The 27360-nt window shown below is 38.0% G+C and overlaps 3 protein-coding genes across 3 annotated transcripts in view; all 3 read right to left on the reverse strand.

Moving 5' to 3' along the window:
* Positions 1–10266: 10266 nt before the first annotated feature.
* Positions 10267–11247, reverse strand: LOC145909554 (uncharacterized). Its single transcript, XM_082996934.1, has one exon. The coding sequence runs from the start codon at positions 11215–11217 to the stop codon at positions 10267–10269; it is 951 nt and encodes a 316-aa protein (XP_082853060.1). The 5' UTR covers positions 11218–11247.
* A 5811-nt stretch (positions 11248–17058) lies between these two features.
* The window catches only part of LOC145909555 (uncharacterized), a 30319-nt gene continuing 20017 nt past the window's right edge, over positions 17059–27360 (reverse strand). Inside the window, exons 2-8 of the mRNA XM_082996936.1 lie at positions 19085–19273; positions 18748–18890; positions 18543–18660; positions 18244–18372; positions 18021–18091; positions 17744–17957; positions 17059–17078 (exon numbers count right to left, since the gene is read on the reverse strand). Of these exons, the coding sequence (XP_082853062.1) occupies positions 17059–17078; positions 17744–17957; positions 18021–18091; positions 18244–18372; positions 18543–18660; positions 18748–18890; positions 19085–19136 (747 nt within the window). The 5' untranslated portion in view covers positions 19137–19273. The remainder of the gene's footprint in view (positions 17079–17743; positions 17958–18020; positions 18092–18243; positions 18373–18542; positions 18661–18747; positions 18891–19084; positions 19274–27360) is intronic.
* LOC145908758 (uncharacterized) lies at positions 25673–26960 on the reverse strand. Its single transcript, XM_082996094.1, has 5 exons — positions 26808–26960; positions 26655–26724; positions 26396–26562; positions 26075–26210; positions 25673–25980 (listed from the first exon to the last, which is right to left on the reverse strand). The coding sequence occupies exons 1-5, from the start codon at positions 26958–26960 to the stop codon at positions 25673–25675; spliced, it is 834 nt and encodes a 277-aa protein (XP_082852220.1).

A 27360-nucleotide genomic window follows, 5' to 3' on the forward strand; every position in this document is an offset into this window, starting at 1 on the left:
AAAGATTCCAATAGCGCAAGGGTGTGTGTTATGGATCCGGTCGAAGAGAAAACCAAAAATGTGTCGATTTAAGCAAACGCAGTGCTCTAAAATAATTCTTGCCCGTTTTGAAAACTTGCAACCGCTTTAGACTTTTTATATTACTATTACAGATATACGACCAAGTCGGAAGTACATTGTTACGTTCTTTAAGTGGATATTTGTCGTCAAGATTTACTCTCGCTAAAAATTTAAATGCGGTTCGATTAAGATTTATTTCGCATGACATAGGATATCCTGGATTTTCAATCAACTACATAGCTAGTTAGTTGCAGTTTAGTATTTTCGTATGTTTTGAAATTACATGCCTTGGTGTTTTAGAAATGCATTGTTTAGGTTATTGTTTGATGAGGTTCGCGGCACACCTGAGCCTGTTTCAACGCACACAATAAAAGAAATCCTAATTTACAGACATTAATATGAAGTACAAAATTTTTTTGCAACATTTTATACAAAAGAATACATTTCTAAAGAGGAAATTTCGTATTTAATTATATTCGACACTTTACAAGAAAACCTATTATACTTTTTCCATGAAGTTGCAATTATACGTGTTGAATCAAAACTTCAAATGTTTGTGAATTGCGTTATTCTAGTCCGGAATCATCGTTGTGGGGAAACCAATCGCACAGCAAACCTCAGAGGGACGGAAGTTCTCACATCTCCTGGTTGGCCTGGAGCTTACAACAACTTTGAAAACTCCCAATGGTTTATCAATGCCCCGCCAAATCATGTGATTAAGTTCGTGGTGAATTTATTTCAAACTGAATCAGGTTCCGATATATTACGGGTAAGTTTGTGCGCTCTTACACTTTAAGATTGGCATTTGCATACATAGAGTCATGGCGAGATAAGGTCATCAATATAAACAAAGTTTGAAAGTTTGCATCAGATTTTAAGCCACTTGTAATTTTCCAGCATTAACCTGATGAAACCTCGTTAAATAGCTGGCGAAATTTCCATCAATGAAAATCAACATGTAATTGTGCCAGAAAACCAGAAATTATTTGTAATTTCCGATGAATTATTTTGTTATCATCACGAATTTACAACGAAAATAGGTCTTTAAATTCTTTTTCTGGATTGCTATCATCTGGTTTCAATTTTACTTCTGTTGGAAGTGTGGCTCAGTTGACTTTTTTGACTTCTGGCAGCAGTGGAGCACATCAGGGGTTTTCAATCAATTAGACTGCAGGTGTATTATGAAGTTTAACATTTGTGTATTTTGCGAAATCGTTTCCTATATGCAGTTGCACAAATTAAAGACACAATGCTTATTGTTGAAAACACTTTTCACCACTGCTTTACTTTATGAAATTTTACAACAATTGTTTTGTTATATATTAAGACATAGAAAGTATAGAGAAAAGTCATGGAAAAATTTATGCCAATTTCCGACCCATAACAGACATTTCTGAACAAAAACCTCGAGCATCTGGATCATTTGCTGAGATCAAGATTAACAACAAAGTTGAAATTTCCACAATTCGTCTTTTCTAGAAACATGCTGGCACGCTTCTGTGCGATCGGTCGGAAACTACGTGAGTCCAAGATTTATATGGTCTGCAGGGGTTCCAAATATCACCATATTATTCCATATCACCCCTATACTACGGGCCGGCAACTAAGGATTTCGATCTATACTTGTTGAAGGAAGCAATGAATGGGAATAGTGAGCTGTTGGTAATATACAAACCTTCGAGTCCCAATCCCATAAAACACAAAACTATCGGTGTGCGGGTGTACACTGCGATTAGTGGACAATCACTTCCTTAACGTTACAATCCTTTCCAAATCCAAACCAGTTTATGTTAAAAAATATTTTAAATTTCATTGTATTATTTTTTCCTATTGATTTACCTAATAGTTCATGTATAAACCGGGTATAACCATACAAAAACAAATTCAATTAGATACAAATTGATGGAACTATTAGAACAACAATCAAATTCGTTGCTGGGCAACATGCACACATAATGACATCTTTACCAAAAATTACTAACATATACAGCAAATGTTTGACTTCATTTAAAAAACGTAGAGCTAGGTCTACAAGGACAAATGTGCAGCAAAAGTAAATTAAGAAGATTTAATTTTCCGGAGATATCTTGCTAAAGTTGGTACAACATGTTCATATTGCAGCGTTCAAAAGAGTTTGTTCAGCAGCTGTGCGTGTTCTTTGCTGTAGGAAGCTTGCGATCATTAGCTCTTTAGGCGGATGAATTTTGATGTTTGGTCTAGACTCTGGAGCTTATGCAGTTTTTCTCTACATAAATATTTAATATTATCCCCAACCACACAATATGTCGCAATATCAGGCGTAACATCGGATAGAATGTAAATTGTGTACATGGCTGGGTTGAAACCTTCGATTTTGAACTGTGCTTCCATCTGCAGAAACCAGAGTTCTTTGTCGTGTGACCAGAAAGGTGAAAACTAAAATCGTTGTGAAAAAATGACTGGGATATTTATCTTGCAGCTATTCTACATATCAAACCAAGATAACTCGGAAAAGTGCGTCGGGGTCACCATTGTGAACACACAACTGTTTTGCGTCCTTTTGTTGCGAGTCGTCATAGAAAATGACGCGTGCGCACAACGTTCTTTGCAAGCATTACTTCATTCTCAGGAATGATTTGACAACTTCGTTGATTGCGGTAAGCGTAGTATTTATATATAATTTAACCGCGTCATAATTCTATGCATGACTCCTTTGAAAGAGCATATGGAGCGAGCATATGGAAAATTTTACCGCAAGTTTATTGGCTAATGATTACGTCATGATAGCCAGATGATCGTAAGTTAGTGAGCATGATAACGACTTTGTTTTTGTTTAAAATCGAGAATGAAACTTTTGCTTCACTCATTATCTCTCACGACAAAAGGCGACTTTATATACTAATGAATCACTGTTCACGACTTGTGGCAGACGATCAAGCAACAGTGCGAGATTTATTATGAAAAATCAACAAAAACATTAAAGTAGTCCAAAAGACTTAGCCAAAAAAAATCGGGTTTTGCTAAGCACTCATTAAACAATTATGTTATGGAAGGTAGCACTGATATGTTCCCCAGCATATGGTCCCAGGTCCCCGGTTGTATGTGATGTCGCATTGACATCCGTTTTGACAAAGGTTACAGGTTGACGAAGGTTCAGAGCAATCACGGATGCAAAAACAACAGTCCACCTCAATACAAATTAATTTCCACAACATAAGACTATGTCAAGAAGACAATGTTTACTTTTCCAACAATGTATCAATGGGTTATACCAACAAAAGCAATATATTTACTAAAAACTACGTTGAAATGACTGGGAATGTGCTGGACCGAATAATAAGGTCAATAGAATCCGAATACTTTTTAAATGTATAAATCTTGCTTTTGAAATAACCTGTGGAGGATTTATGCACTAAAACGGAATTGTGCGAAATAGCATTAAGTTTGGTTGGCATTCTGGAACAGATACATGACAAAACAACACCTAGCTTTGCTTTTATTCCTGCAGAGGTCGCAGTATTCCGGCACCGTTAGGAGTTGGCCCACAGTATATGTATGACCTTACCGCGACATAATTCTAGGTTGAAGAGCACAAATGCATTTAAAGAGCACAAGTACATTCCCTAACAGTTGTATGTAAGTTTCGTCCTAATAAAATGAAAAAAAAACGTAAGCTAACCACATTCATCCACGCATTCAAGTCCAGTTGAGTGCTGATCTTCACGACATCCACAACCAGGCAGGGAAAACGAACAATAAAGATTAGGGTCAGCGCAAGTCTTCCCACATCGGTGGCCAATTGGGTAGAAGACTCGACTTGGATGACATTCTGTAAGAAAGTGGAGAAACTTGTAATTGCTTTACTATTCAGGCATTTCGTAAAATTCTGTCGTAAAAAATATACTTTTTGCCAAGTGTTTATTTTCATGATTAGATGAAAGTTGTTATGTGATTTTGTTTTGTTTAGTCATGGCTCCGATTTAAAACCATTTCACCTTCGACTCGAATTCGATCAGGTTTTTTACTTGTTTTATGGGTAGGGTGACACGACCAATCACTGCACACCCAACGCCATAACCATTATTGCTGAACAACTTCAAATGATTTTCGACACAAAGTTTCTCAAATAATAAGTAAACTAATATTCTTATAACAAAGCAAATGTTTAAAAGCGGAATTTTTCAAATCGCTTACCACAATCAACCCTAGTTGTCAAATCATCCCTGAGAACAAAGTAATGTTTGCAAAGATCCTTCACGTCAAATATGCATCTTACCACATCTGGGTATGCAGGACAAATCGCATCGAAACAGAGGGATCTTGTATGCACATATAAAAGGCGGAACGTCAGAAATCTAAATGAAATATTTTTGTCAGTTTAGACCATCAATATTCCGTGCAAAAATGAAGCCAATCCAAAGTAACATGGGTATTAACCTTCGAACCGTATAACATGAAAAAACTTTGTAGAAAATGTCCGCTGGAAACGTAACAAAGTGAAAATATTCAAGGGACCAATAGTATTAACCGTCAATCCATTAAAAATCTCGGCGCAGTATTGTAAGAAGCAAAACAGGTAGTTGAACATTTTGCGCACGCGTTATTTTAATTGCCGACTCGCAAAAAAACGACTCAAAACAGTTGTGTGTTCAAAGTGGTGGCCCCGATGCACTTTACCGAGTTATGTTGGTTTGATATGTAGAATAGCTGCATAATAACTCGCACAGTTATTGAGCGTGACAACGAGTTTTGTTAAAATTCCACTTTCTAGTCACAAGACTCAGAAATCTGCTTTATGCTGGTTGAAACAAAGTTTAACATCAGAGGTGTCACCCTGCCATCCACGAAACTTACATTATATCCTATGTTACGTCTGTTAATATTAAATATTCATCCATAGAAAAGATGTATATGTTCTAGATCAAACATTAAAATTCATCGGCCTGAAGACCTGGTGACCAGAAGCTAAGTATCTTCTTTACTATTTATTTTCACAAAGGTTTTCACTAAATCCACGAATTGCTACACAAGATTTGGATTTATATAAACTTAATGTCATATTCCTACACCTAAGAGTAAGTTGTACACAACCAAACATGAATTTAACCGGCTCCTCGTCTCTAACTTTGTTTTTTTAATTAATTTGTTTTGCAAATTTCTGATAATGACGCAAATTGATGAAAATTACCCAAAATTTGTTATTTCATAACTAAATTGAAACAATTAGCCAGTACCAACAATTTAAAATGTATATTTGAAAAGTTTCACCTCATGTTATTACATTACTCCTTAAATAGAAAACTTTAATTTGCTTTGCAGTGGATATATATATATTAGCCAGAAAATGGTAACTTTTATCCAAATTTTTCAAAGTGCTGTAGAAGAGCAGGCCCCATATACAACTTTATCAACCAGGCGCAAGGCAAATCCTTGGCTTACCAAAGGTATCCTGAAATCAATAAAACATAAAAATAAACTTTACAAAAAATACATCCAACAAAAAATCAATGCAATGAAATACAAATCATATTCAAGCAAGCTAAAATCAACCATCCGAGCAGCAAAGAGAAACTACTACAAAGTCATGTTTGAACACAACAAATCAAGTCCAAAACAAACATGGAAACTTATCAATAAAGTAACTACAAACAACATCAAAGGGAAAACACACATATCACAAATTACTACAACAAATGGTACAGTGACAAATGACCCATTGATCATGGCAAATACATTCAATACTTTTTTCACCAGCATTGGAAAAGATATGGCGCTTCTTGTCCCCCCAACATCTAAATCACCAGCAGAATACCTCACAAATGGCCCGTCATCATCATTCTTTTTTTACACCATAGAAATAAATGAAGTTTTCAATACTATTGTACAGTTAGATTCAAGTAAATCACCTGGTCCCTATGACATGCCCATAAAACTAGTAAAACTAGCAGCACCAGTCATCTCTCCAATTCTTTGCATGTTGTTTAATTGTTGCATTCAAACAGCAAGTTACCCAAGTTGCCTTAAACTGTCTCAAATATCACCATTGTTCAAGGGCGGGGACCAAAAAAATGTCAACAACTACAGACCGATATCGCTTATACCAGTTTTTGCCAAAATTTTTGAAATAATTATACACAAAAGAGTTACCGAGTACTTAACAAAATTTGACCTTCTGACCAAATTTCAAAATGGATTTAGGCCTGGCCATTCCACAGATTTGACAGTCGCACAAATTTATGAGCATATAGCTAATTCCACAGATCACAAAGAAAAAACATGCGCAATTTTCCTGGATTTATCAAAGGCATTTGATACCGTCAACCACGAAATCATCCTGCAAAAATTGGAGTTTTATGGATTCCGGGGAAAAATTAAAAGCTTTTTTGAAAACTACCTCACTGGCAGGCAACAATACACTAAAATTTGCAATTCCCGCTCCAATGTCTGTAACGTGGAATGTGGTGTGCCCCAGGGATCTCCTCTAGGACCACTTCTGTTTCTCATTTATGTAAATGATTTGCCTTGCGCCTCCTCATTCTGCACAAGATTATTCGCAGATGACACATGTCTCATCAAGTCGTGCAAAAATGTAAGGGATTTAGAAAAGGCTGCAAATATCGAACTAGATAAGGTTAATACATGGCTCAATTCGAACAAACTAACAGTTAACTGCAAAAAAACCACATTCATGCTCTTCGCAAACAGCAAAAAGACAAACAATACGGATTTTACCCTTAAGATTAATGACACCACACTAGAGCAAGTCAAGACCACAAAGTACCTTGGTGTACATATTGATGATACCTTGTCATGGGCCCCACATGTTAACTCAACCTGCAAAAAAATTGCAAAAAGCGTTGCAATTCTTTACAAGCTGAAGCACATCATAGGACAGTGTACATTACAAACAGTGTATCACGCACTTGTTCATTCGCATTTGTCTTATGGCCTTTTGGCGTGGGGTTTTGTTTGCCCATCATTGTTACATCCAGTGGTGGTCCTGCAAAATAGAGCGCTTCGCATAATAACAAACAGTCCCTTTCGCACCCACACCTATCAACTGTACATTAAAGCACAAATTCTTCCAGTCAATCTACAGCACAAGCTGCAACTTGGTAAATTTGCTTACAATTACAAAAATCATCGTCTACCCGCAGCCTTTAAGGACTACTTTACCCCATTAGCAAACATTCACACCCACATAACACGATGTCAAACCACACATCAATATTATCTCCCACGTGTTTTCACTGAACTAGGTAAAAAAACTATAAAATACCAAGGCGCAGAAATATGGAATAACATCCCGCAAAACATTAAAAGCTTTAGCTTAAAAGGGTTTCTTAAAGCACTAAAATTACACTTTCTTCACTTATATGCCAATGCTGCACAGCTGTAGAGATGACCACGTGCGATGTAAACACCCGCAGGAATGTTTTGATGCGATAGGGCGCAATTTAGCAAAAAATCACAACGTCACTTCACCGCCGGCCTAATTGGTAATTGCCCTTGACATATGCAAATGGTAAAATTCACAACGATTCATTCTTATTTATATTGTATCTTTTAGTTTTGTAACATGCGCAATACTTACTGATTGTCTTTTCTCTGTTTCGTGTTATTTTTGTACTTCTTTGTTTATTGTAATGCAGAATGATTGTTGATTAAATGTTCCTTGCCTCATCAATGTCATTGCGTACAACCGCGTAAATCTTTTGCAACCTCGAAACAACCCAGGGGCGGTTTCAAATAACCAATTGAGGTTTCTACCGTCCCTTCATCTAATCCCAACTGGATCATTCATTGTGTTTTACTGTTCCGTATTTTATTTTCGCGGATTATGATGTAAATAAACTGAATTGAATTGAATATTACACGACTTAATTCCGTGGAACGCAGACGAGTGTGGAGTGAAGAATGCGGAGGAAATTAGGCCTTCCTGCAGAACTCCAACGGTCTCGTGGCATTCGATACAACGACAGACGTTTTGATCACAACTTATTATAAACGTGTTACTCGTTCGCACTTCACTCTGACACTCAACTAACTTACTAAAAGCACTGCAGTTACTCACTGAATCAGTCTGCTATTTCTCGTTGTCGCGCTCATTTTGGTAAATTGCTCGCTGCAATTCTGTCACGTATTTTAAATATTTATTATAACTTTTCAGTCACTATAAACGCGCTGGGATAATTTATTTTACGTCAATTGATATTGCAACGTATTGTTCAATTCTTATAGAAGTCTACTCAAGAAGTAAAGAACACGCATAGCAGCTGCACAAACTCATTTGAACGCTGCAATGTGAACATGTTGTACAAACTTTAGCAAGATATCTCCACTTTTCAATTAAATTGCTGTGATTGGTGTACATGATATTCCGATTTTCCGTTTATGAATCTGTCCTTCTGTCATAAATGCCACCGGTAAATTTTTCAACTCAATTTGCTATCACAGCACATGCCGTAAATACACTTGTCCTTGTAAACCTAAATCTACATTTTTTGAACTAAGTCAAACACATTATGATATGATACATAGCCTATGTTACAATATCAAAAGCATAATTTGTTGTCCTATGAAAAAAATGCAATTCACCTTCCATCAGGTAACATGATTCCTCTCTCAATTCAACATCCTGAGAACCACAAATCAAAGTGTCTTTGTTTTGACAACAAATAGGTTGGACGGAAAATTTGTTAACCGTGCAAGCAGGTGAAAAATATCACAGAAGGTCAAGTAGGATCAACCTTGACCAATTCCTGAACAGCTGAAAAATGCGACGATTGTGTGTATAGTTTTATTTTTTTCGACAACATGTTATAGTTACCGTCTCTCAGATTGAAGTCCAGGATCCCTGTAGAGCAAATACTTGCAGAAACAAGCGCCCACAAAATCGACTTACACATCGCGGAGTTGTAGATGTCGTGCAAATGACCTTCTTGGCCCCAACTGGAAGGATTCAAACCAACAATGTATTGAGCAAGACAAATAACAACTGTGCCAGCATAACCTACAGCTCAAATGACGCCAGTATAGTGCAATGCACAAAATCTGCAGCACTATTTCATAAATCATATTGAAATGTTTTGCTCAATGAGATTTCTAAACCAGTGATAAATGGTCAAAGCACGGCCAAAGCCCAGTGAGCTTACAAGGCATCCGGGGCGGTTCTGTTTGCGTGATAAGGTTATGTCGATGTTGGCTAGTTGTATTTTATCTCTTTCTCAGTGGTGATGGGAAACTTGACTGGCGCTCGGTCATAAAGATCGCTTGGGCGATCCAAATTTAGTTGCCTAAGCCGAGTGATTCAACGAAGAGCGCGGTTTTTTTAGAGCTTAACGTTAGGTCGATATCAAAGTTAGAGCACACACTAAATTACAACTATATTACAAGAAAGATGTGTTTGTTACATCGAGCATCGTGTGCTGACATCCGTGATATTTTGGGTTGGGTGCTTTGTTTAGTGTCGATACATTGATGTATAATGATACCATGAAAGGGAAAATTGCTAATTGTTCTTTTTGTCTAGTCTGGGCGTGGGCACTATAGGCGGGTGTTTGTTGTTTTCGATACGACTGGGAGCATTTCACGCAACTTTTCGAGCTGCTGTGTTCAAGTAATAGCGTGCGGTGCTTTGTGGAGCAGAATTTTGTTTGTGTTTTTTTGGACCCGTCGGAGAACCACACAATGCGTTTCAAGCAGGACATTTGGTTGAGAGTAGGTTGAATAAAGCTCGAGATGCTGTTTCGGATTGGCGCTGATGAAGGTTTGTTCGCAGTAATCGCGTGTTATTGGTGTTTGGCTGGTAAAAAAATGGACGATATCACGTGTTTGGTTTGAACAACGAAAAAAAGGCCACAAACGAAAAGCGGGAAGCTGCAAAACTGACAAACATGCTTCCCCTGTAGGTGTAAACATTTTTCACTAATGGTTACCAGTATCCTGAATATGAATTAAGAATCTGACGCTCTTCTACTGGAGAACAACAAATATACACCTTTTGTTAACAAAAAGGATTGTATTTTCTGACGTTTCGCCTGTACGTACGACTACGACTAGGCTTCTTCAGAGAATAAAACAAACACAGTAGCGAAGCGAACCCACAGGGCAAAGAAATTGAGCGACGAAAAAGAACAAAAGGGCGTAACAGCTAAAACACAGCGGGACATAAATCAATGGACAACATCGAACACGGGTCAAACGGCCATACATGTGAAACAGAAGTCACGAATTGTTACGGGCGAAATTGCGGAACACGGGCGAAACTACTTTTCCATCGTTCCGATTTAAAACATTCGGTAGCGAATTAATATAATAATTTTCCACAACCAACCGTTTTGCCAAAATTGTTTCTTGTTTTAATACTTTTGCTTCCTTCCAATTGATACGGTGGTCGGTGTCAAGCATGTGGGCACATAGGGCAGATTTATTGGGTTCCATATTGCGTATGGCTGCCTTGTGTTCTTTAATACGGGACGTTAAATTGCGCTTAGTCTGGCCAATATACACAGTGTTACAATCAAGACAAGGGATTAAGTAAACTACACCGGTCATTTGAAGCATGGGAATACGGTCTTTAGGTTTGGGAAACATGTTTTCTAAAGTGCATACCGGTTTCATGGCAACTTTTACGCCAGTGGCGTTGAGTATTCTTGATATCCGCTCAGAAACTCCTTGTACATACGGTATGGAAGTGAATGCTGTGTATGTTTGTGTGGGTTTGTTGTGTGTGTGGGGTGTGAGATTTAGGTTGGTGGGAAATTTGTTTAGTTTTAGAACGTTCCGAATGTGTTTGCGTTCAACCCTCCGAGTGTGTGGATCGGCAATATGTGTAATCGTTCTGTTATATAAGGTTCTGGCCACTGTGAGTTTTTGATGTTTCGGATGGTGTGAGGTGTATTGTAAGTAGCGGTTAGTGTGTGTAGGCTTGTAAAAAATGGAGGTGGTAAGTTTCCCGTCCGGTTTTGCAGTGACGTTTACGTCCAAAAATGACAGACTAAGGTCGTGTTGTGTTTCCTGGGTAAACTTAATAGAACGTTCGATGTTGTTTATGTGATTATGAAACCCTGCGACCTCGTCTTTTGCTATGATGACGTACGTGTCATCGACATAGCGGAGCCAAAGTCGCGGGGGTGTTTTGAAGGAAGCAAGAGCGGTTTGCTCAAGTTGTTCCATTATAATGTTGGCCAGAACCGGTGAAATGGGAGAACCGGTGAAATTATTTGATCGTTGTGTGAAATGCCTTATAGTCTATTTTTTTGTTGTAGCAAAATTTATATTGATTTTTTATGGTGTGGCATAAAGTTTTAAGCATTTTGAAAAATATCGTTTTGTTTTAAATTGATGTTAAGATTCCTTTTGTCATCCAGAGTTTGTTTTGTATGCACCGAAAATTTTTTTTATGCTTGTTATGTTGTGGTGCAGTATGGCGTTAATTGGCATATTTGTTGACAAACATTTGTTGTCAAAATTCATTCATTTTAGAGTAATTGCATTTATTTTTAATTACGTTTTGTATACTTATGGATGTTTATTTGCCAAGTTGTATGGCTATTTGACGTGAATACGCTGCAATAATAATCGATGAGAGATTGGGTGACAGAATATGAAACAAACACACACAAATACAAGAGACAAAACTGGTTTATAGAAATATTTAATGTAGTTCATCATAGTTAAACTCTTAGGTTACGTGTTTATTGTATTTCTGTAGATCATTACATGTAGATATAAATATTGATATGCTTGTGTCCGTTCTTTGAAGGTATGTGTGTTCATTTCTTCTCCAGATGTATTTGAATCCATGTTGCTTTTTGTAGTTTAGACATATGTTGAATATCTGTCCATTTTCTTCTGTTAAAGTGCATATGACACGTAAAAATCAAACATGTTAATAATCAAACTAAGAAATGTTCATAACTTTAGAACATTTCTGGCGAAAAAAGTAGCTTGATACGACGACTGGTTTCTGAGATACAGCTGATCAAAGTCGCACTTTTGCCGCTGCGAACGAAATCGTGCGAAAGCGAGATATTGTTGCGTGACGTCATAGAAGGCGCTTCGGTCGAGCGCGAGTGCTGGCAGCAAGCCTTATGCGTAGGAATGGAAAACATTGTAAAACTGATTTAAGCATAATATTGCATTAAACAGGGGACAAAAAGTGAACAAGTGCAATAAACGGATTTTGATGTTAATTTAAGTTACTGGGACAGGGTGTTCTTGTTGTTACAGCATTTATGATCGCTAACTGGATACATGAACTTTTGAAAACACGACAGAGACAAACCATTAGTTTAGCATTGTCGTTTTGTCCACTCACAGTTATGTCGTTTCTGCTATACCCTATGGTCTTCCGTTAATTAGGGACAAATAAGCCTTCGATTCGTGACGTCACAATGCCAAATTTTTGTGTGATGCAAAACCCTGTCCTGACCTTTAAGGTAATGTAATCTGTGGATTCTCCTATGTTTGAAACTATTCGATATCTACAAAAACAGGCGCCTTCTCCTATCTAAACAATGCATTTTTTCGACGCAAGCACCTTATGTGATGTCCTTTTCTCCCCAGCGCAAAAGGTTTACGATTTTTGGTCGCCGTTACTTTTCGTGCAGTTTTCTACATTTTTTAGTTGACGTAGAACCGTGAAACTTTGGATATATATTTGTTGTAGATATACCTTTAGTTTTACGCAAAGTTGTTATGGCCGTGGCATATGCACTTTAAGCTTTCATTTAAATAGATTTTACCTTGATTGGTCTGTGTTGTATTAAGTGCAGATAGCTTAGATCGACTGTCAAAGATTTGATTCCTGGTTTTGCGAGTAACAAACTTAACTATGATTGGTGCAGGGGGTGCTTAGCTATGAAAACAGACCTAAATATTTCACAATGTCTGGTGATGTATGTCGGTGTGTGCCTCGCCGATAATTAAGATCGGTCGAGGCGCAGTTGAATAAAGTGGCGAGCTATAGCAACCAGTGTTTGAGAGCTGGTATCGGCTACATTGGCGAGCACTCCAGGCCCCCCTGGAACTTTCTGATATGGATGTGAGACTGTGTGCCTTCGAAAAGGAAATGCTTTCTGTGAAAATGGAGAATCGATTTCTCGGCAAAACAAGCGAGGAATGGCAAGCTCGAGTTTCGGAGTTAGAAGAGAGGTTGTCAAAGCAAAACAGTCTTCCAAAAACTAATATTAAGGTGACAGAGTTCTTTTCCGGCGGTTCTGGGATGAATTGGCAGGAGTTTAATCTGTATATCGAAAACGTATCTGTGGTCAATAATTGGAACAATCAACAAAAGGGAATTCATCTCTCTGCTTGTTTACGAGGCCCAGCTCTCTTAATACAAGACTTAATACCCACAGAGAAAAATCGGTGCTATGAGGACCTTTGTATGGCATTAAACAATCATTTCACACATTCAAATGCGCCACGAGCGAGAAGCCGCCGCTAGCTGGTGTTTTAGCCGGCACACCAGTGATGGCTCATACGGCTTTGGACAACAACAATGTATGGTACGCCCAATTCTCTATTGTCAATTCAGTTAAATTACATTCTTTTCTTATCGATACAGGTTCAATGGTATCGTTGTTAGATAAATGATGCAAATTAAAGATACTGAAATTTGTGCTATATTACGAGAATTTGTTGATGTGTTTGTCGATGAACACGGGACACTGGGGCGAACGTCCCTTGTTAAACATTGCATCGACACAGGAATCGCCAGACCAATTCGGCAACGACCGCGTCGAGTAACGTGGCAGAAAAGAAAAATTGTCGAGGCTGAGATTGAAAAAATGCTCGAAGCAGGTGTAATTGAGCGCTGCAATGGGCCTTGGGCTTCTGCTGTTGTTCTTGTCCCTAAAAAAGATGGAAAGTACCATTTCTGTGTGGATTACCGAAAACTTAATGAAGTTACTCGCAAAGACGCCTATCCTTTGCCTAAAATTGAGGGAATTTTGGATACTTTGGGCAACGCGAAATATTTTACCACATTGGACCTCGCTAGCGGGTATTGGCAAGTGGAGATGAGCGAAACTGACAAGGAAAAAACCGCCTTCAACGTTCCTGGAAAAGGTTTATTTCAATTTACAGTCATTAATTTATTAAAAAAAATACTTGCCACTGTCCCTGTGCTCAGTTATCCTACACGCACTGATCCCTTTATTTTGGACACAGATGCCAGTGGAACGGGTTTAGGTGGCGTGTTGTCGCAGCTTGTCAACGGCGAAGAACGGGTCACAGCTTATGCCAGTCGAACACTAAGCAAATCCGAACGATACTATTGCACTACATATAGAGAGTTGCTCGCAATTGTTTACTTTGTCAAGCATTTTCGCCATTTCTTGTGGGGTCGAAGGCTTGTGCTACGTACAGACCACGCTTCATTGCAGTGGCTTTTGCACTTTAAGGAACCGGAAGGGATGCTTGCCAGATGGTTGACTACACTGGACACTTACAACTTTGAAGTCGTCCACAGACCGGGAAAGAAACACACGAATGCAGACGGGTTGTCGAGGCAGCGCTGATGCCGGGAGGTATGCGTTGATTGCAATTCCGCTGCCTGCTTTCATGAGGGACAAGTTCTGCAGATTTCATCTCGTCCAAACCAAGACAGTAATTGGCTGGAAACTTGGAGTATCGAAGATACACACTCGATGCAAATTAAAGATACTGAAATTTGTGCTATGATTCAAAAGCCTTGGCCAACACAAACCTCCGTTATCAAATTTCCTTGAAGAGACAGGTAGCGAGAAGAATTATTCTCAGTGGGATCACTTAGAGGTTAACGACGGAGTGCTTTACCGAATATGATACCCCGATGAAGGTGAATTTCCATTGATAGTAGCGCCCCACAGCGTGAGGAGGGACATTTTTTACCAGTTACACACCTTACGGACGGCAGGCCACTTAGGTATTGACAAAACTTCGGAAAGAATTCGACTGCGATTTTTTTGGCCTGGTATGCTTGGGGATAGAAAGCATTGGTGCAGGTGGTGCGTTACTTGTGCTAAACGGAAGCCAACACATGGAGGTCATCGCGCCCAACTTGTCCAGGAGAGAAACCATTTTCCGATGCAACGGATCGGGATTGATTTTTTAGGCCAGCTTCCTATCACTGATCTCGGTAACAAGCACCTACTTGTCGTGTCTGATTACTTTACAAAGTGGACAGAATGCTTTCCTTTGCCAAACCAACGAGCTGAGTTGGTCGCCGAAACTCTGGTTAAGGAGACTTTTACTCGGTTTTGAATTCCCGTTTCCTTGCATTCTGATCAAGGCCGTGATTTCGAAAGCATTCTTTTTGCAGAAGTTTGCCGCTTGTTGGACATCAGCAAGACACGATCGACCCCTTATCATCCGCAATCATCCGGTCTTGTGGAAAGATTCAATCGAACTTTATTGCAAATGCTTTCGTCTTATGTAAATGATAACCATAATGATTGGGATATTCAGCTTCCTTTCGTAATGATGGCTTACAGATCATCGGTCCACGAGTCCACCAAATACACCCCTAACAGACTTGGGGAAGTAAATGTTCCTCTGGATCTGATGTGGAGACTTCCTCCGAATCACCATGATACAGCATATCGATGTCAGTATGTGGAAGATATGCGTCAGGCAATACGAAACGCGTACGCGTTGACCAGAAGGGAACTAAAACGATCTAGTGAAAGACAGAAGAAGACATTTGACAAATCAGTTCTACCACAAGAATTTAACGTTGGCCAGTTTGTGTGGTATTACTATCCACCGCTCGGGAAGCAGAAACTCGAGGGTGGGCAGGACCATTCCTTGTGATACGGAAGTTGTCCAAAAGTTTGTACAAAATCCAGAAATCTTCGGATCATCCACCAAAGGTAGTACACACTGGCCAGTCAAGGAGATTCGAGGCAGAAACCATGCCTAATAACTGGCTACAACCTGAGGAAGAGGAATCGCACTACGACTCCGATGAAAATACTGTAACATCGGACATGGACATTTGTCCCCTTGAGGACGGTGGAACGTCCCTCCGTGGACGTGTGCGACGTTTATCTGCGTATTTGCGTGACTATGTGTTGTAGTGTGACTATGTGTTGTAGTGTGACTATGTGTTGTAGTGTGAGTATGTGTGTAAAGTGTACCACGTTTCATTTCGAGGGCGAAATTATGTTAGTTGGAGGGGGGCATTGTAGCGATTTTGTGCTTCATTATGTGTTTGTAGTCACGTGTGTCCGTGTGTCTGGTGATGCATGTCGGTGTGTGCCTCGCCTATAATTAAGATCGTTCGAGGCGCAGTTGAATAAAGTGGCTAGCTATAGCAACGAGTGTTTGAGAGCTGGTATCGGCTACACTTGATTGATATAAATTCTTTTTTTTTTAATTCCAATAATTTCTGTTAATAATGTTCAGCCTCTGTTTCGTTTCATGCTTATTTTGTTGAATTTGTAAAATCAATTGATCCACTTTAGTTGACAATGTGGTTTGTGTTGTTTTTTTCAACGTAGTAGGAGACATATGCTTTTCAGGTGTGAAAGTTGAATTTATTAACCGGTTATCATATCACCGCCTAAATCTCATCCAAACAGAATCAAATATTTTAAAATTATTCCCTCTTTCAACAATGCAACCAAATTTGACCGTTTTTGTTGTTGATTTTTTACTAAATTTTCAAAAATCAAACTTGCAATTTTGCCAATGAATCTTTCAACACAACTTGGATAAATGTTGTGTAACATCGCCAAATGATCATGTAAATCTGAGCATCGTATGCTGCTCACATCTATGACGCAACTTAAAAAAAGTTGTCAGCGGGGCGATATTGCGGGCTCAAAGTCTTGGAACGCGCCAAATATTTCAAAGGCTTATAAATGAATATGGTTTGAACAATCGCCTTACCAAGCAAAGACGACTATCTGTGATTTATGTCTGTTTTACATACAATGCAGGATTCACTGGCAAACGGCTTGATACGAATAAACAGTTTATTATCAGGCTTGTGGGAATAAATCAGAAGCAAGCGCAAAGCTTGATGTCTCAGAAATGATACCAGTGTCCTGTCAAGCAATAATACAGAATCGAATTGAACATGAAATACACTGATGTGATTTATGAACTGACTTAGAACAGAACTGAAAATGTACTGTGATTTAAACAGAAGATCAAGTGATATAACAGCAACGGAGGTGAACGAGAAAGAACGCAAAACAACATAATTACAGTTAAAACTTGGCTATGTCCGTTGTAGCACATTAATTTTGATTCATGGTAAGTTGATAAAATCACTATGGAAACGAGAATAAAACAATGCATGACAAATCGTGGTAACATTGAAGCAAATTTGAAAGATTGCCATGAAATAGAGGTCATGGCGAAAAACATCGAATTCAAAACAGACGGTTATATTGCTGTTGCTGCCAGGCATATTAATTAATCTGTTCTTCTGGCACAAGTAAACGTCACTTTTATTCACCGACGTTATTAAAAAGTAAACAATTAAAAATTAATTTATGATCACCAGGCTTTTATTCATGTATATATTTTGCGGTAATGTTCTGTTTGGCTATAAGTTGGGTTTATGTTTACTAGTTGAAAAGCTGATCATAACTCAAAATACTGCCTCAAGCAAAAAATTGGCAACACTCGCAAGAAACATCTATCGAGTAATCTCGTCATATTTCGTTATCACAAGTTTGAAAGATTTTCGAGAACGATTGTTTACCTTTTTTGGCAGCTGATGCCAAGCAACACAGCCTTATCCCAAACCCTGTTGCTATGAGAGTAACAAGTCCCAGACCAACGGATAACAGCAATGTAAGGAGGGTATGTGTCGGTGCTGGTATTGCCTCAACCATTAATACTACTTTGTTCACAACGTAAAATGGAGGACCGGACCTGATGGTAATGGAGTAGTTTCCGAGATCGCGTTCAGAAACCTTAAAAAATGTTTTCATCAACACTTTCGGTGGCAAAATTTGGGCATATTACTTCAAAGCTACCTTCGTAAACAATAGGTCGATTCGGTTTTGAGTCCCGTTGGAAAATAACTTTGCGATTGTAACCTCGGCACCTGTTAAGCAAACAAGTATTTCATATAAACTGTTCTTGATGCAGATTTGAAAAAATCTATATCAAATTAATATCAAAGGTATTGCTTGTAGAAGCGAAAAGCTTGGAGAAAGCACAGTGCTACTGATGCGTTACAAAGATAAAAACTGATACCTTCTTTTATCACCACAACATCCCCGTTTCCACGAATTGACGGATTTGACGAAAAACCGAATCCCACAGATGCTTTCTCATGCAGTCTGACCTTTTTGAATATTACGGTTTCGTCGATTTGGGGAGGAACTTGCAACAATTAAAGGACTGTTAATCTTACATGAAAAGACAGGTTTCCATTAAATACTATTCACGGCTAACGAACCTACAAAATTGATGTTTCTGTATTGCTGTCTCGTAAAAATTTACAACTCAATACAAAAAAATTGTATACTCAATTGGAATACTTGCATCCTTACATTGAACTTTTAGTTTCAGTGATTTGGTTTCTGTTTCCTTGTAATCTTCCGAACTCTGGTGACACGTCACTAATGATCCGTGATCTGATGACGTCAAGCGGATGTTCGCTGAAGCGAACTAAATACATTATTAAGAAGTTAGGTTTGACAACATGTGGATCATCGCTTTAAAGAAAGCGGCTTTATAAAATTGTTCTAACCATACCTCTTTCCTAACAAGCTGAAGATTGTGCACAGTCATATTTATGAAATGCATTTTCACACTGAATTTATCGCAGAATATCAAAACTATTTCTCCCTCTTTCAATGCAGAAGTATTGCTGAGTGAGTTGAAATCCAAAAGCGTACCTAAACTCATTCAACATTTAATAAGTGAGACGAGTTTAACAACGCCATTGTGGAACTAAAAAGATTCATATTTCAAATTCCATGTCTTAGAAAATTTTGTGCAAAAATCAGACGCTTTCAGAAAACATACTGGCATTGTTATTCTTGCTAACGTTACACTTTAGTATTGTTTAGTTTAGTTTGCTTTCACCAACCGTTCCAGCATTTGTAAGGATCGCTCCATTCAGCAGTTTCGGTGCAGGACATTGTGACGTTTCGACCGACCGCAGCTGAGTTATGAACGAAAACAGAATCCTTGCATTGTGCAGTTACCTGTGTGCTGTATGTCCATGGCCGTCGAATTGTGGGTTGTACAATTTTTGTGTTTGAAAGAGAAGGGCAATCTAAAACAAACGCAAACAAGTTTACAAACCTATCTATTCTTCACTTATTCGAACGCTTCTTGATGAGTTTACACTGTTTTTAATGTTATTTTGTGAGATAACGAATGCATTACATACCTTTTAAAATTATTCTTGGACTTCCCAGATGGGGTTGATTGCAGCAACAAGATATAATTCTAAGTACGCTCCTGTTAAACATAGACGGGGAAAGGATTGTAACGTTAAGGAAGTGATTGTCCATTAATCGCAGTGTTGACACCCGCACACCGATGGTGTGTGTTATGGGATTGGGACTCGTAGGTTTGTATATTGCCAATAGCTCACTTCTCCCATTCATTGCTTCCTTCAACAAGTATAGATCGAAATCCTTAGTTGCCGGCCCGTAGTAGGTTATATGGAATAATATGGTGATGTTTGGAACACCAGTAGACCATATAAAACTTGGACTCGCGTAGTTTCCGACCGATCGCACAGAAGCGTGCCAGCATGTTTCTAGAAAATACGAATAGTGGAAAACATTGTTGTTAATCTTGATCTCAGCAAATGATCCAGATGCTCGAGGTTTTTGTTCAGAAATGTCTGTTATGCGCCGGAAAGTGGCATAAATTTCTCCATGACTTTGCACTATACTTTCCGTGTCTTAATATATAACAAAACAATTGGTGTAAAATTTCGCAAAGTAAAGCAGTGGTGAACTTTGCAAGTGTTATCAGCAATAAGCATTGTGTTTTTAATTTGTTCAACTACATAGGAAACGACTAAGCAAAATACACAAATGTTAAACTACATATTATACCTGCAGTGTAATTGATTGAAAACCCCTGATATGCTCCACTGCTGCCAGAAGTGAAAGTCAACCGAGCCACATTTCAAACAGAAGTAAAATTGAAACCAGATGATAGAAATCCAGAAAAATAATTTAAAAACCTATTTTCGTTGTAAATCTGCGATGGTAACAAAATAATTTATCGGAAATTACAAATAATTTCTGGTTTTCTGGCACAATTAAACTTTAATTATTATTGATGGAAATTTCGCCAGCTATTCAACGAGGCTTCATCAGGGTAATGCTGGGAAACAACAAATTTCTTAAAATCTGATGCAAACTTTCAAACTTTGTTTATATTGATGACCTTATCTCGGCATGACTATGTATGACTCCTTTTCGTTCGGAATTTCCATAATGTGTTATAAACAAATCAGCAAGTGCCAATCTAGGTGTAAGAGCGCACAAACTTACCCGCAATTTATCGGAACCTGATTCAGTTTGAAACGAATTCACCACGAACTTAATCACGTGATTTGGCGAGGCATTGATAAACCATTGGCAGATTTCATAGTTGTTGTAAGTTCCAGGCCAACCAGGAGATGTGAGCACTTCCGTCCCTCTGAGGCTTGCTGTGCGGTTGGTTTCGCCACAACGATGATTCCGGACTAGAATAAAGCAATTCACAAATATTTGAAGTTTTGATTCAACACGTATAATTGCAACTTCAAGGCAAAAATATGATAGGTTTTCTTGTGAAGTGTCGAATATAATTAAATACAAAATTTCCTCTTTAACAATTCGTATATTTTTACAATGACATATTAATGTCTCTAAATCAGGGTTTCTTTAACTGTGTGCGATGAAACGGGCTCCGGTGTGCCGCGAATCATATCAAAAATAAACTAAACAATGCATGTCTAAAACACCAAGGAATGTAACTTCAAAAACATACGAAAAAGCAAAACTGCAACTACCAGCTATGTAGTTGATTGAAAATCCAGAAGAAGTTCCACTTCCATCCGAAGTAAATGTTAATCGAACCGCATTTAAATTCGTAGCGACAGTGGAATCTGACGACACAGATCCACTCAAAGAACGGTACAATGTACTTCCGCCTTGGTCGTATATCTGTAATAGTAATATCAAAAGTTTAAAGCAGTAGCAAGATTTCAAAGCAGGTCGAGAGTTATTTTAGGGCCCTGCGTTTGCTTAGATTGACACATTTTTGGTTTTCTCTTTGGCCGGATCCAAAACACACATTTTGCGCTGTTGGATTCTTTGTTTGTTATATTGTGGCAGATGTACACTTGTGCGCAAGCTTTTGAAACAAACTAAGCCGGTGCGGTGCAAACCGTGCCAGTGGTCCCTGTTTTTTCAGCCCCAATATACTTTTCTTCAAATCAAAATGACCAAACTTACCCGTCATTCATCGGAACTTGATACAGTTTGAAACGAATTCACCACGAATTTGATCACGTGATTTGGTGGGGCATTGATGAACCATTGGCAGATTTCATAGTTGTTGTAAGTTCCAGGCCAACCAGGAGATGTGAGAACTTCCGTCCCTCTGAGGCTCGCTGTGCGGTTGGTTTCGCCACAACGATGATTCCGGACTAGAATAACGCAATTCACAAATATTTCAAGTTTTGATTCAACACGTATAATTACAACTTAAAGGCAAAAATATGATAGGTTTTCTTGTAAAGTGTCGAATATAATTAAATACAAAATTTCCTCTTTAACAATTCATATTTTCTTACAATGACATATTAATGTCTTTAAATCAGGGTTTCTTTAACTTTGTGCGATGAAACGCGCTCATGTGTGCCGCGAATCTCATCAAAAATAATCTAAACAATGCATGTCTAAAACACCAAGGAATATAACTTCAAAAACATACGAAAAAGCAAAAACTGCAACTACCAGCTATGTAGTTGATTGAAAATCCAGAATAAGATATACTTCCATCCGAAGTAAATGTTAATTGAACCGCATTTAAATTTGTAGCGACAGTGGAACCTGACAACACAGATCCACTCAAAGAACGGAACAATGTACTTCCGCCTTGGTCGTACATCTGTAATAGTAATAACAAAAGTTTAAAGCAGTAGCAAGTTTTTATAACAGGGCAGGAGCATGTTCAGGGCACTGCGTTTGCTTAGATCGACACATTTTTGGTTTTCTCTTTGGTCGGATCCAAAACACACATTTTGCGCTGTTGGAATCTTTGTTTGTTTGTTTTGTTGTCGCGACAGCTTACGTTAAAACAAAGAAAGATTTCGCCGGCGCAAACCATATGTGTGGCCCCGGACTTATTTAGCCCCAAGATACTTTTCATTAAATCAGAATGACTCAATATAAAAGTGTTGAAACTTACTTTGAGATTGTCATAACCTGATTGAGTTTGAAACGAATTTACCACGAAATTGATCACTTGATTTGGCGGGGCAATAATAAACCATTGGCAGTTTTCATTGTTTTTGTAATTTCCAGGCCAACCAGGAGATGTGAGGACTTTCTCCACACTGACACTTGCTGTGCTGTTGATTTCATCACATGGAGAGCTCCAAAATACTTCGATAATATTGGTAAGTATTTAGGTTTGATATTATTTAATTTTTATCGCAAATAATTTTTCTCGATGTCGAATAAGTGATGTTTGGGGTTTACTTTTTTATTGCTTGAAAAAATTTGCTACAGGGACTTTCAAACCGCATCATATTAACCGAAAGTTAGTTTTTCGTATTTACTTTAATGATGTCGAAAAGTAAGTCCTACCTGTATTGAACATCACAAGAAAGCCAAAATTAATTTGCAATGCAAGTCGTTTGTTCATCATTGAGATTTATGTCATCACTTCTTGTACCTGGATATAATTTTTGCTAGCAGTTAATTGTTATAAAGTCACTTAGGTAACAGATATGGTATATCCTATGTAGGATTTCCTGATATGTTACTTGCGATACAATGAGGGTCGGTCCTTAATCAAATTGGGCCCGGCACCATAAGGAAACCCCGCACATCAAAAAAAGTGCTTCATCAATTTACCAGATAAAGGTCACATGATTTGTGTTTCAGAAAGTTATAATGACCTTTGCTAACGAGACGCTGATGGTCGACAAATCTTTAAACGCACATAACTTTGTCTGTTTTCGTCGAATTTCGATGACATTTTTCACAAGTCGCAGAGATATGTTTGATTAAGTACGTTGTTTAACAGAAGGTATGGTATCACACAATGCTGACTGTTAGTCAGTATATTTCAATAAAGTTTGTTATGCGTGCTAAAAGTATTGGTTATTCACATACTCCTGGTGATCAGAATAAACGTTTTTTATTCACAAAACATGCTGGCTCGAGTTTTCCTTGTTTCTCTTTGAAAACGTCCCAATAATAAACACAAGACTTACGATTTCAAATCAAAATTTTCGCTCTCTGCAGTCAAAAGCCAATAAATCTTCCAGTGCGATTGAAACAAAAGTCTCAGCTACCTTCGAGAGCCCAATTAAACCGAGTGAAGCAGCAGGAGATAAACTTATTTACGTGAACCGAAACTTCAAGTTCCAACCATGTGAAAACTTCCTGGTTCAGGAAAGCCATACAGCTATTGTTATCGCACTGGAAGATTTATTGTCATACAGTAAAGGTCTTTTCGGTGTTGCTAATTATAATGGAAAGTCTGGAAGATGAACGGGATAATGACAGCACGTAAGTTATGGTACAAGTGAAGAATTTGCGATGTTAATTATGATCTGTTGTATGTTGTTTCTGTTGTTGTTATTTGACAGTAGTATAAATATTTTACCTTACAGCACTGATGATGAACACAGTAGTTGTTCGAAACGTTTGTTCTACTATGAATAGTTTCTACTTCGTTTATAAATATGATTTGCCTAAAACTTTAAAAACTTGCAAACGTTAGTGCAATTTTTTTACGGAAATGTGTTTGACGCGGGTATAGGCTTATGAGGGCCGCAGTGTCTATATAGTTTTCATCGGACAGTTTTTGATTGATTGCATAGCATTGAATATCTATTCAACAAATCTATGATAAATTAATTAATTTAAATATCACTGCCCTAACATGAATATAGTAGGTTTGTCTGAACCAGGAAGTTTGACTAAAACGGTTTTTCCTTAAGAGGGGTTTAAGTAAATTGAAAGTTATTATCTGGTTTAGGAAAATGCTGGTAAATGTTTTTTTTTTCCTTTGGGTTTCCTTTGGGCAACAGGAGCATGAGTTTAAAGAAAAAAAAAATCACGACCACATAATTTTCCAAGAGTGTTACCATGATTTCTCATGTGACACTAATGTTTGAAGAATTCCCAGCCAAGTCAAATAACCTTGCAGAGTTCCATAGACAACAAAATTGGAATACACTAACGTAAACATTGGCCGTTCATTACCTGCAGCATCCGTGTTATTACTTTATTCAATGTGTCTGCGTGGTATTTATAATTACCAAGTTAAATTAGTGCAATAAGATCAAATTTGCCACGTCATCACAACAAAGGCAACTGAGTTGTGCAGTATGTTCAATGCATGTTTGTGTTGAGCAAATGTTTCTTCTTGCGAACTGTTGAATGTTAGTCAATGTTACAGCGTAAATTGTCTCCTCTATTCTGGTATGTCTGTGCTTGCAGTTCGCTGCTTGCTGGTCATTCTTTTCTAATCGATTCTATTTCTATCGGTGGTCACGTAAACTGCTTGTGCGCAAAGGATTGAGGTTAACCTTTCGTCCTGCAATTCAATTGACACTTGGTAAGAATAAGATTGTACATTTTAATTGGAAGTTTGAAATATTTCAAAACCAGAAAAAGGGAGATTGTTAATTTTCTGTCAAACCGCGTTTTTCATTAAGGGTCAAGGAATATGTGAGGTTCTCTGGTAGTGCAGTAAAGGTGAGTATTCTACTTTCGATGCAAAATTCTGGCGTCATACAAACTAAACATTTTCTGAATCGTCTCCCGCGTTTACTACAAACATTCCTGGTCTTGAAAAAGGTTGTTGGGGAGCTCATGCGACTCTCTAAGTCGAGGTTGACAATGATTATTTTCAAGGGTGATTTTAATGAAGGTGAGGAAAACATGTAGTCAACAACAATGCTTGCCGTCTTATTCCTTTGTTTATTAACCAGGCAACAACCTGACCAGTTAAAACCATTCACATCTCACAAAAACACGATAACTTAAAATCGATATTATGACAATGATTATCTGTCTAATTATCTGAATTAGAATGATATAAAGGACAAGAGCTCCTTATTGGTTAACTCGCAAACTATGAGAATAAGTTGTAAGAGACCACTGGTTTGTCGCAATCCTGTTGTTTTCAACTGTGTGCATTGAACAGTCAAATAACATCTTATTTATTGGTATTTAATCATCCTCCAAAGTAATGAGTGGTTTTGTATCATACACGAAAGAATGTAGATTTTCGGTTACATGTGACATGTATTTGCAAAACTTTATTTATAGGCGTTAAAAATATGAGATAATGATACAAATACAAATGAATAGTTTCTTCATTTTCAGCGATGGTGTGATTTAGTACGTTCTGTAACAAAAATCAGTAAGTTACAAAAAACAACAAAATGTTAAAAAAAAATTCTTAAATCGAATCACATAACTTACGTGGTAACTTCAACGTTGATTCGGTAAACTTGGTTTGCCCAAGACCCACCCTTTCCAGAAGCAGGGCAGGCGTGACTCTCATCATATTTCTTGTACGTCTTTACTGCGTCACGTGATCCGACGCACCAACCACCGTCCTGCAACGCAATGATGTTGTATCCACGGGCGTAGGCGGCTTGCACACATTTGGCGATCGCCTCATTACGGCTTCGGTAAGGCCCGTCGAGAACTCGCTCCAACCCTTCAAGCGTCGGGATGGCGTAATTTGCAGTGTCCCGCCAACAACCCAAATCGGTAAGCGACACTAATGTACAAAATAACACCGTAAATTTAACTGATAAGTGACACAAACGTGCATTTTATGGAAACCGTGCAAAAAATATCTAAAAAAGACATACCTCGTGATATGGTGGCGATTTCGTAAACTTGATTACCCCAACCTCCACCTTCTCCGTCAATTGCGCAAGATGTGCTTTTTCCGTATTTTCTGTATGTGTTTCTTGCTGTGGCAGAACTTGCACACCAACCTCCGTCCTATAAATTTCAATGTGTTTACCAACCAACAAAAACTGTGATCCAAAATAAGTTTAGAACATGCAATAAACGTTTGTAGTTATTTTCTGTATGTCAAAACTAACATGCGACAAACTCTGTATTTTAATGATTTTGTCAGTTTTACCAGTTTTGGAAAATGTTTATTCATAAATTATTGTATATACCTGGACAGCAAATACGTCGTCACCATTGTTGTGAGCGACTCTGGCACATTTAGCGATCGCATTCACTCTTGCTTTGTAATTTGCTCCATCAAGAATAGGATTTCCTTCTCTTGTGGGGATTGCCCTGTTTTCAGAGTCCGCCCAACATCCGAGATTGTTGAGAGTAACTGAAAGAGAAAAGATCTTCGTTTAATGGAGGTCTTGACAAGATTTTAAATTATAAATACGAAAATATTTCTATTAGAAAAGTTGATCTTACCAGGATAATACTTGACTGCATGAGTTGTTACGACAAAGATGCACAAAACGGCAAAAATCATCGAATTCATCTAAAAAATCAAACTTGATTTCATTACGATTTTTAAATATGACAATGTTGATCAAAAATTGACAAATCTAATTCTAGACATACCTTTGATTTGTTTGATGTTGAAAAAGTGTTCGTGTGATACAGTATATATCCGTTGAACAAGATGGTAATGATTTGCAGACGAGCCCACGCTCCTTTTATAAGGCGACCAAGCACTTCTTCCAACGGTTCGTCAGAGTTGAACCAAAAATGCATGACAAGTTAACACTTAGTTGACTATTACGTCACGACTTCGTCGGTCAGCAATTGTGATTTTCGTGTTTCTGCTGACCATGGAGTAAACAACATTATTGGATTAATGCTTAATGACAAGCAAGTAATGTGTTGGCAGTTTTCAATCGTCACATGTCTTTGCGATTTTATTGTACAAGATATGATTTACAATAGCTAACATTTTGATTTCACAATGTGTCAAGGCAGAAAAAATTTGAATGTAGAAACAAAATTTTACAGCAACTAAAGCAGCAAACACTCGTTTATCAATTCACAGAAACCGGGATACATCTACGGTTACATTTTAAGAAACGAATTGTTTTAAATTTCTGGAAGTTCTAATTGGCTGCGACAATCCTTGCCTACAATCCAATGAGCGTTA

The sequence above is a fragment of the Ascidia mentula genome, chromosome 7, assembly GCF_947561715.1.
Source record: "Ascidia mentula chromosome 7, kaAscMent1.1, whole genome shotgun sequence".
Classification (NCBI taxonomy): domain Eukaryota; kingdom Metazoa; phylum Chordata; class Ascidiacea; order Phlebobranchia; family Ascidiidae; genus Ascidia; species Ascidia mentula.

Bases quoted from the DNA above. Each gene is read 5' to 3' on its own strand.
- LOC145908758 (XM_082996094.1), bottom strand. From the start codon at position 26,960: ATGCATTTTTGGTTCAACTCTGACGAACCGTTGGAAGAAGTGCTTGGT. The intron at 26,563-26,654 runs GTAAGATCAACT...TTTCTCTTTCAG, and splicing joins TGCAGTCAAGTATTATCCTG to TTACTCTCAACAATCTCGGA. The intron at 25,981-26,074 runs GTATGTCTTTTT...TTTGTACATTAG, and splicing joins AATCGCCACCATATCACGAG to TGTCGCTTACCGATTTGGGT.
- LOC145909554 (XM_082996934.1), bottom strand. From the start codon at position 11,217: ATGGAACAACTTGAGCAAACCGCTCTTGCTTCCTTCAAAACACCCCCG.